This window comes from Maylandia zebra, linkage group LG13 (assembly GCF_041146795.1).
Source record: "Maylandia zebra isolate NMK-2024a linkage group LG13, Mzebra_GT3a, whole genome shotgun sequence".
In the NCBI taxonomy this organism is placed as follows: Eukaryota; Metazoa; Chordata; class Actinopteri; order Cichliformes; family Cichlidae; genus Maylandia; species Maylandia zebra.
Genome location: NC_135179.1, coordinates 27,436,012 through 27,444,783, shown reverse-complemented (window position 1 = coordinate 27,444,783; position 8,772 = coordinate 27,436,012). Strand labels below are relative to the sequence as shown.

At 42.7% G+C, this 8,772-nt stretch overlaps 1 protein-coding gene across 1 annotated transcript; it reads left to right on the top strand.

The window, feature by feature from the left end:
• The first annotated feature begins 1,713 nt into the window (after nt 1-1,713).
• Nucleotides 1,714-2,942, top strand: vox (ventral homeobox). The gene is made up of 3 exons (XM_004554554.4): nt 1,714-2,132; nt 2,218-2,453; nt 2,568-2,942. The coding sequence occupies exons 1-3, from the start codon at nt 1,865-1,867 to the stop codon at nt 2,820-2,822; spliced, it is 759 nt and encodes a 252-aa protein (XP_004554611.3). The 5' UTR covers nt 1,714-1,864; the 3' UTR covers nt 2,823-2,942.
• The last annotated feature ends 5,830 nt before the right edge of the window (nt 2,943-8,772 follow it).

The following is an 8,772-nucleotide window of genomic DNA, read 5'->3' as shown; positions in this document are numbered from 1 at the left end:
GGACACACAGAGGCAGAGCTGAGGAAACAGGCTCAGCGTGCAGGCGAGGTCCCGGGCCTTTTTCATTGTTATCTGACGCGATCGGGGCGCATCTTCAAAGCTGAGGAGATAAAGAGACCGCAAAGACTGAATGGACTCCTGCCTTCACAACGACAGATTGCCGATAAAGGAGACAACTAGGACCAGCCTCTTATCTGCTTTGTTATATAACTAAACGATCAGTTTAGCGGCATTGTCACCGAGCTGCTGCCTGTGGAGATATCTCAGCAGAGAGCCAGTCCCACAGGTTTGGCGCTCTCTCTCGGAAAGCTGTCTGTCTGGTTATTTGGCACCTAGCTGACATGACGCAGGACTGTCATTCTTCAACTACTAGATAGTAGACTACACCAGCGAGTAAAAGCGTATCCTACTGGAAAGCGTTTGGATAGTAAACGCCCTTTAGAAGTACTTATTTTTATATTTAATATCTATGTGTGGGGATCAGTTGAATTCTTTTCTCTGGGCCTGTTCGCCCTCTCCACAGCTTCCTCGCAGCTTGTTTTGGCATATTTGCATGTGAACGAGGCGACAATCGGCCTTAATTGTGTTGCTACTGTAATGCCTTTGATCTGTAATGTTTGAAGTGCCTGTGCCAAGCGCTGGTTCTTGGGTAACTGGCGCCAGCGCTGGCCGGGGTATCAAACACATGTCAATATGAAACCACTGGAGACCATTGTGTTCTCCATCTGATTGCAGTGGGAGCTTGAGGGTTACAGGCACAAATGTGACGAGAGCGTTAGAAATGGCTCCCCAAATTTAGGTGCTGCCCACACCATCTTGTTTGTTAAATGTTGCTTTCTGCCTGGTTACTATCAGACGTCTCTTAGGGAATTATTGTTTACGCTTCCATCGTGTTAGCAAACTGGATAAGCAGGGAGCTCAGAGGCCCAGCCTGTGATTTCAAATGGAACTGTCATGAGAAATTGAGCAAATACACCTTTCCTCCTTAACAAAGCACCATAACTGTTTATGTTTTGCGCATAAAATTGTCAGAAACAGCTACTAAGTATAACTGAAAATGTACACAATTTGTTTTAACAGTCTTTCCATTTTTATTACTTTATATCGTTTATATTCATGTTTTCATTTTCTTCAGAAACTACTTAACTGAAAGTAATAAAGACCCACTTACACAAATATCAGTATCGAAATATACTTTAGTGCAGAATAATTATAATGTGCGTAATATAATTATCACTAAAGTGTGGGAAGCGGTTTGGGTTAACTGTCATAATTTAAAGAGAATTGGGCAACTTCAGATTCCATGTGCTGTAAAAGTAATAAAAAGGGTTCCAAAATGTAACAATGTTTAATCACCTAAAGTGAAAGTTGCTAAAGCTCATACACTGTGAATCCTGACTTAATGAATCTAATGGTATTATCTAAAAGGAAAGCTGAGCTGTAGCTTAGTCTACTGTCTTCACGCGCAGCAACCTGATTTAGCGCCAAAATGCCTGTTAGAAACAACATGGGTCCTTTAATGTTTGTTTTTTTCAGCTGAAATATTAACAAAATATCATCCATGTAAGCAACTATATTTATACAAGTAGCAAATGCTGAAATATCATTTTGAGTGAGGCTCCTAATTTCACTTTGAGTTCAGAGAAATGCAAGGACTCAAAACAGACTAGACGGCGCCAGGTCTTGACACACTCACAGGATATGTAAAGTCATTATCCCACAATCATCGGAATCGATCAGGCATTAACAAGGGTCCCTACATATGCAAATACGATTAGGGGCTGACCCCCAATAAAAGCCGACCGTGGCCAGCACAGGCCCTCTCAAACTTGGCGGATTTACATGTCACAGCTCCACTGTGAACATGGTGAAATACTTTTCTGTGGACTGGCTGGCCCAGAACCATCACAATAACATTCAGGGGCACTGTGCTGACATGGACACGACCCTTACCTGCAAACCTCACATTCCCTGCATGGTGCAGCCAAGCCCACCGCCCATTGGCAAAGGTTACCTGCAGATAAAGTCCAAAGCAGTTAAACGCTTCGAACACTCGGGGCCAGCGGAGAGCTGCGGGGCCGAGGACTCAACACTGTGCTCGCCACTGGATTCATCAAGCTGCACCCCACCGAGTAAGTACCCAACATCTCCAGGCTTTAAACAGCACAGTCGAGCTTTACGCAGAAGATGAGTTTGTAACGGTTTTCCTTCTTTTAGTTTGTGACGTCAGCGAGTACCTCTGCGGGTATGAGAGCGACCGGGTTTCCCCGGATAGACTCTCCGTGGACGAGGGGAACGAGGGGAGAAAAGACACGGGACCCCAACGCCGAGTTCGCACAAAGTTTTCGTCCGAGCAGATCAAAAAACTGGAACGGATATTCATCAAACAGAAATATTTGGATTCCGGGGAGAGAGAGAAGACGGCACAAAAGCTGAACCTCACAGAAACTCAGGTGAGACGCGCCAGTAAACTCTTTGACATTTTGGATTTATGAAGACGCAGACATCTCCAATTTGCTCAGTGCTGCGGATGCTGACTGAACTGTTTTTGTTTTTTGTTGTGTCAGGTGAGGACCTGGTTTCAGAACCGAAGGATGAAGCTGAAACGGGAATTCCAAGACTATCTCACTCCCCCAGTCCCGCCGGTCATTTTTCAGCCTCTGTCTCCGGTTCAGTACCACAGCATGGCTGGACATCTACCCCATTACTCTCCTACGGGCCATCCCTTTTACTCATTACCTGTCCCGCAGTTGCTCCACCATCAGCACATGCCTCCTCACTACCCTCATCGAACAATGATACACCACCCACATTTCTACTGAGGAACTGTCACTTTAGAGACTTCTCTTTACACAAATGAGCCGAAGATGCGCAATCAAAGTTGTTTTTTTTATTTGTGTGATTTTAAATATCTGTGTACAATGAAAAGTTTTTGTATGTAATTAAAGAAACATCTATTTATTTTTAATAAATTTATCCTTTAAGCTTCAGCAGTTGACTTCTTTGTTTTTTCTATCTCTGTCCAGATTATAAGGATTGAGCTGATGATACATCTTTATTGCAGTATTAGTTCCACATAAATAGCTCATCCTGTCTTTCATCATAAAGGAGGGCGGGTCTGGAAGGACTCAATGACAAAAGGGGGCTAAAGGTCACATCGCATCACTGTATCTCCTCTGATTTGACCATATACACAAATAACAATAGATTAAATCAGGATTCCACAACGTGTCCTGGAAACCCTAAATGACGTCACTTTCTTCAATTAAAGACTGAACATGTTTGTCCCCACTACTGCACTTCAAATGCAAGGTAACGGGGAGATCATGGTTAACAATTAGTCCTAATTAGGCCTCTCATTGAAGAGTTTACACTTACCACTGGGGCTCCGACCTGGCTCCAGAGAGTCTGGAGCTTTGTGTGGCCAAGGAATCTAGAGGTTAAAACCTGATTGTGTGATGACATCTGGAGATAGTGAGCTCGATTCGAAACTAGTCTGAGATAATTCAATGAGGGGGTCGAGGGCTCCTCTTTAAACTCGTAAATTTACGACAGTTTTTTTTTTTCTCTTTTTGACATTTCAATTCATAACCCATGTTGTGTAAGAACGAAGGAATTCACTGGTTGATATAAACGTGCTATAAATGCTCAAATGTTTTGAATTAAGCTCGGCAAAAATGCAAAACAACAACCTGCAGGTTCCCTGCTGTGTGAGGTTTCAAGCTGGCCCGAGGCAAACATCTCAGTCAGCAAAGATCAAAGAAACTTTCTCACTTTCTGTCGATGTTCTCTGACTACAGTCACACACACACTCACCCGGTCCCACCCTGACAAAGGCATCATCACCAGGTTGCTCAATGCGCATACAACATGCGCTAAAGAGCCACCTACACCCTTGATCACCTGAAAAAATATAACAATATATATGTGTGTGTGTGTGTGTGTGTGTGTGTGTGTGTGTGTGTGTGTGTGTGTGTGTGTGTGTGTGTGTGTGTGTGTGTGTGTGTGTGTGTGTGTGTGTGTGTGTGTTTTGATGGTTGATAAGTTGATGGTGGTGGTGGTGGGTAGTTGATGGAAACATTGCGTAACTGTATGTATTTTTCTTCTTGACCGAAGGCGGTTAAACAAGTCACACCTCCCACATTTATAGTTATTCTCATCGCATTTAGTGGCGGATACAGACATGATACTCTTTATGCAGACATCATTCAGTTTGAAATGCCAGGTAAATGAGAGTCAGACTCAGTGGCGCCAGGGCATCCCAGCACGACCTGAGAAAAAGTAGAATCCTGCCTCTATTAACCTCAATTACAACCGCCATCAAGTCCCCATTGTTCCTGTGAGATCGCTTTGCATATGCAAACAAAGAAGTGTGCCCCTCCTATATAGCGGCCAAGAGTCATCCATACAAACACATACTGCTTCAACCGCTGCTTCTATCCACTATGGCTAACTTTTCTGTTGAGTGCCTTGCCAGGAGTTATTATGAGGAGATACGGACAAAGGATGCCGCGCTTCATTCGCGAGATCTCAGTGAAATCGTGGAATTTACAAAGGAATCAAGAAGTCGATACTCTGCAACATCGCCAAACAGTAAGTTCACAGATAAACCTTTTGTTTTAAGAGCTGTTGTTGATAGGGCCTTTGTGTGCGTATTGATTTTTGACTAAATGAATTCAACTTCTCATCTTTCTCCCCCCAGACAGATGCGACAACTCTTCTGGGTCCGAGAGTGAAGTGGGAGATGACAGCGAGGGGGAGGCCACCCAGCAGAGGAGACTCAGGACCAAGTTCACATCCGAACAAGTTAGCAAACTGGAGCATACTTTCAGCAAGCAGAAATACCTGGGTGCTACGCAGCGGAGGAAAATCGCCGAGGAGCTGAATCTTTCTGAAACCCAAGTATGTTACATGCATGCTTTCCTCAAGGCCTCCTCGGTGGCACTGCAAAGCTTTCCACAAGCACAAGCTGACAAAGACTTTTATTACTATGTTGCCATCTAGTTACCCGATGTAATTCAGTAAATGTAAATCTGTTTCAAAGACTATATAAACATCATAAAAAGTCCCTTTGCTTTGTGTTTGTGCGTAAAGGATAGTACCTTATGGCCTTTTTTGCATCTCACAGGTGAAAACGTGGTTCCAGAACAGGAGGATGAAACTAAAAAGGGAGGTCCAGGACAGAAGGACGGAGTTCCTGACAGTGCAGACCTCTCTTCTGCCTCCGATGCTGTTTCAGCACCCATTCCTCACCGGACAGCTCCCCGCCAGCTGCGGCTTCTACCCGCAACTGCACCCGCTCCCCGCACCTCTGCACCATCACCCCTCCCACCCCGTTCTTCTGCCGCCGCCAAACTACTTCTGAGCTCCCAGAACTTTTATCCCCCAAATTCCTGTCTAGAATCTAGATATTCCTCCCCTCATTGCTCTCTCTAAAAGAGAGATTTTAAAAGTTGTGAATATAATTGCTTTTATTATGTCTGAAGCACTGCACTGGGTATGTTTTGATGTTGTAAGTATCATTCAAATAATGGAAATAAACTTGCTGCAAGTTTTTATGGTTTATGGCTAAAATAAAACAGAATTAAAGTCTTTAAACTGCTTGTGATGGGTTTTTTTCTGTTTTCGACTTCAGGTTCATAGATCGTCATTTTACATGCGCACACTTAAACAAGTAAAACACAAACCACGACCTTAAAAATTCACATAGATTTTGGGCACATTTATGTAACATTTTAGAAGAATGTAAAATCATGAATAAAAGTTTGTAAATGAGAAGAGAGGTTAAAGGTTTGGCTAAACCCTGATAGATATCCGGGGGAGGGGTGAGACAGTGTGTCGTGTAGAAGCTGTTGTTTTCAGTTTGGATGAAAAGCACACAATAACAAAATGGTTGAATGTCACACAATTCAACCATCCTGTGTGTTGCCATTTATTTCAACAGGAACAAAGTGTGCAGTTCAGTGCGCTTCTCCTCATCATACTGCAGTGTTTCTATCAGTGCCCCTCTCTCACTCCCCTTCTCTCCTGGTTTCCCAGCCTTGACAAGCAGCTGGGCAGTTTTCTAACATCCTCGTTGATACAGAACATGTAGCGACAATGACAGGCCCGTCTGTCTTCTCCGTCTTGTAAATGCAACGACGTGAAGTTGTTGTCCCCTGCTTTTGCCGCTGGCATTGCTCCACGCTGAGCCTGTCCTCCGCTGGTTGTAGATTTTACTTGTTCAAAGGGATATCAGAGCGGATCTAACCGCGAGATCATTGAGCTTCATTGAGATCTATTGTATGACCATTCAGCTGTTCGCACTTACTTGAAAGACAGAGGGAAGGCGCCACTGAGTCTGCCAAAGGTGTATATTGGCTCACCTTAAAGTCATTAGTTGGCTCCAGCTAAATACAGTTAGGTCCATAAGTATTTGGACAGGGGCAGTTTTTTGCAGTTTGGCCTCTGTACGTCACCACAGCGGATTTGAAATCAGGCAACCAAAATGTGATTGAAGGGCAGACTTTGAGCTTTAAGGCAGAACTGTTCAAGAAAGACGTAGTTTTTTTGTCCACAGGACCCCATTTCTAGAGGTTCAGAACTCATGGGACCAACTAGCATTATTTTAAATATGTGACGATGTGTTTCATACATGGATGAAGATGCTTTGGAGTCTGTAACTGCCTGAAGTCTGTCCATGGAACTCACTGAATGCTGTTTTTTCTTCCTTCATATGCTCGGCAATAGGCCTTTGCTGCAGTTGTTTCTGTGGCTTCAGTTTTGTCTTCAGTAACTAAAAAGCATGATCTGTTAGACTGAGATCAGGTGGCTGACTTAATTGTTGGAGAATATCAAATATTTATTTGCATTAAGAAACTCGTGAGTTGCTTTTGCAGTAATCTTTGGGTTTTTATCCATTTACTGCTGTCTGATTCGTTTAGCAGTATTTGCTTGTATCTGAGCAGAGACTATAGCCATTCAGAATAAACACCAGTGGCAGCCCTATGTCATAACAATGTGTCCACCATGTTGAACAGATGGTGTGCTTCCAATCATGAGCCACGTTTTCTTCTCTATACTTTGCTAATAATGGGAAGTTAATCTCTCCTGATCTGAACTCTTTGAGATGTTTTCTGGTAAACTAATCTATAATCTATCATCTGAACTCTAGAATCTACTCCTCATATTTAAAAGAAACTCCTGGTGATCAGACTCGTGATGTATGTGGATTATTGGTTGGCTCTACATTCAGCAGCACACAGGATTTTCTTAGTTATTTGGCAGGGCCTAAAGCCAGCGCACACAAACAATCACCAAAGAAAATAAATGCTGTCATTCCGCACCAGGAGGCACAATTATGAAAAAAGAGATGATTAGCCCTGCAAGCATCAGTAACTAGAATAATGAGAAGGACACATTCATTTAAAGGCTTACTGGACCGCTATTTATGCTGTGCCTCTGTTCAGTCCTCCAGACAGAGGAACGCCTCGGTCTGCAGCATTAGCAGGGATAGTTCCTAGTTGAGACATCGACATCAATCAATGATCCATTGTGAGAGGGCAAAGATGTGGTGAATTAAATGACAATGAGTGTTTCCCTGATACCTTTTGAAAAAGGTGAGTAAATAGGTGAAGAGGTGTCAACAGTGGCTGCAGATAGACTGATAAGAGTCCTATTAATGCATTTATCCAAGAACTCCAGCTAATTTTACCCGCTTCCCTAAACCTACACAAGAAACAGCTACTTTTACACTAAAAGAACAACTTTTTACTAATGAAATGTGCTTGACACACGATTTAAAAATGGGAGATCAGTAGTTATCAACCTTTCTGGTTTGTAACCCCTTTGAAAAATACCAAGGGTTCATAATTATTAGTTTTTAAGTAAAGCTTTAAAAAAAGGTCAAAATGTTTCATTTAATTTTCTTTAAGTTTGAGGCCAAGGAGGTGAAGCCTATCATTATTACAGTGCTTCACAGCTTAACACATTCCAAAATAAAAGCAAAAACGTTTGATGCACATACTTAAAAAAAACCCTCTTATATGCTTAATTATGTCATGACCCAGATTTTGACTCTCATGAATGGCACCAGCCCCTAGAAATCATATTTTTTGCCTTTTAAAGTTCACTACATTTACAGTGAAGTGTCCATGTGATGCTGTGGGTGGCATTTAGATGGCATGGTCTGGCTCTATCAGCCCCAGCACTTTACAGGGCAGCACTACAGCGAATCGATTCAGTGCCACTATGCTATGAGCAAACATTCCTCTCTGATGGACGAGCTTGCTTCCATCCACTGAGTAAGAAGGGCCGTTCAGCAGTTTGATTAGCATGAATTGGTTGTGGCCTTCACATTCTACAAATCTCCACTGCGGCGAGTGCCTATAGGAGATTTTTGATTGACACATTAGACAGTTCTCTCCACTGCCAGCATCAATACATGCAATGACAGAAAATATTTTGGAATAATCAATGCCTTGGAGCACTAAAACTATGCTGTTACCACTTGGTCAAATGACACTTTCAGCCCTTTTTGGCTTGTGACCTCTTACAAAAAAGTAATAAAAAGCACTATAGTTATAGATATAGTAAAGAGCAACCCTCCTCCATCAAAATCTTTCAGGTTTTTTTATTAAAATATCCACTTTCTCGTGTCTCTGAGGAAATCCCCGTATGAGTGTCTTCTTTTTCTCCCTGCTCATTTGATCTATCTCAGACTTGGCAGGTATATTGTTAAAGACCGGACTGTTAATTATTTTACGGCCCCTTTGATTTTTATGACCCTTTTAG

Excerpts from the sequence above, each read along its gene's own strand:
- vox (XM_004554554.4), top strand. The coding sequence starts at position 1,865 with ATGGTGAAATACTTTTCTGTGGACTGGCTGGCCCAGAACCATCACAAT. Across the intron at positions 2,133-2,217 it reads ATCAAGCTGCACCCCACCGA|TTTGTGACGTCAGCGAGTAC; the intron begins GTAAGTACCCAA and ends TCCTTCTTTTAG. Across the intron at positions 2,454-2,567 it reads TGAACCTCACAGAAACTCAG|GTGAGGACCTGGTTTCAGAA; the intron begins GTGAGACGCGCC and ends TTGTTGTGTCAG.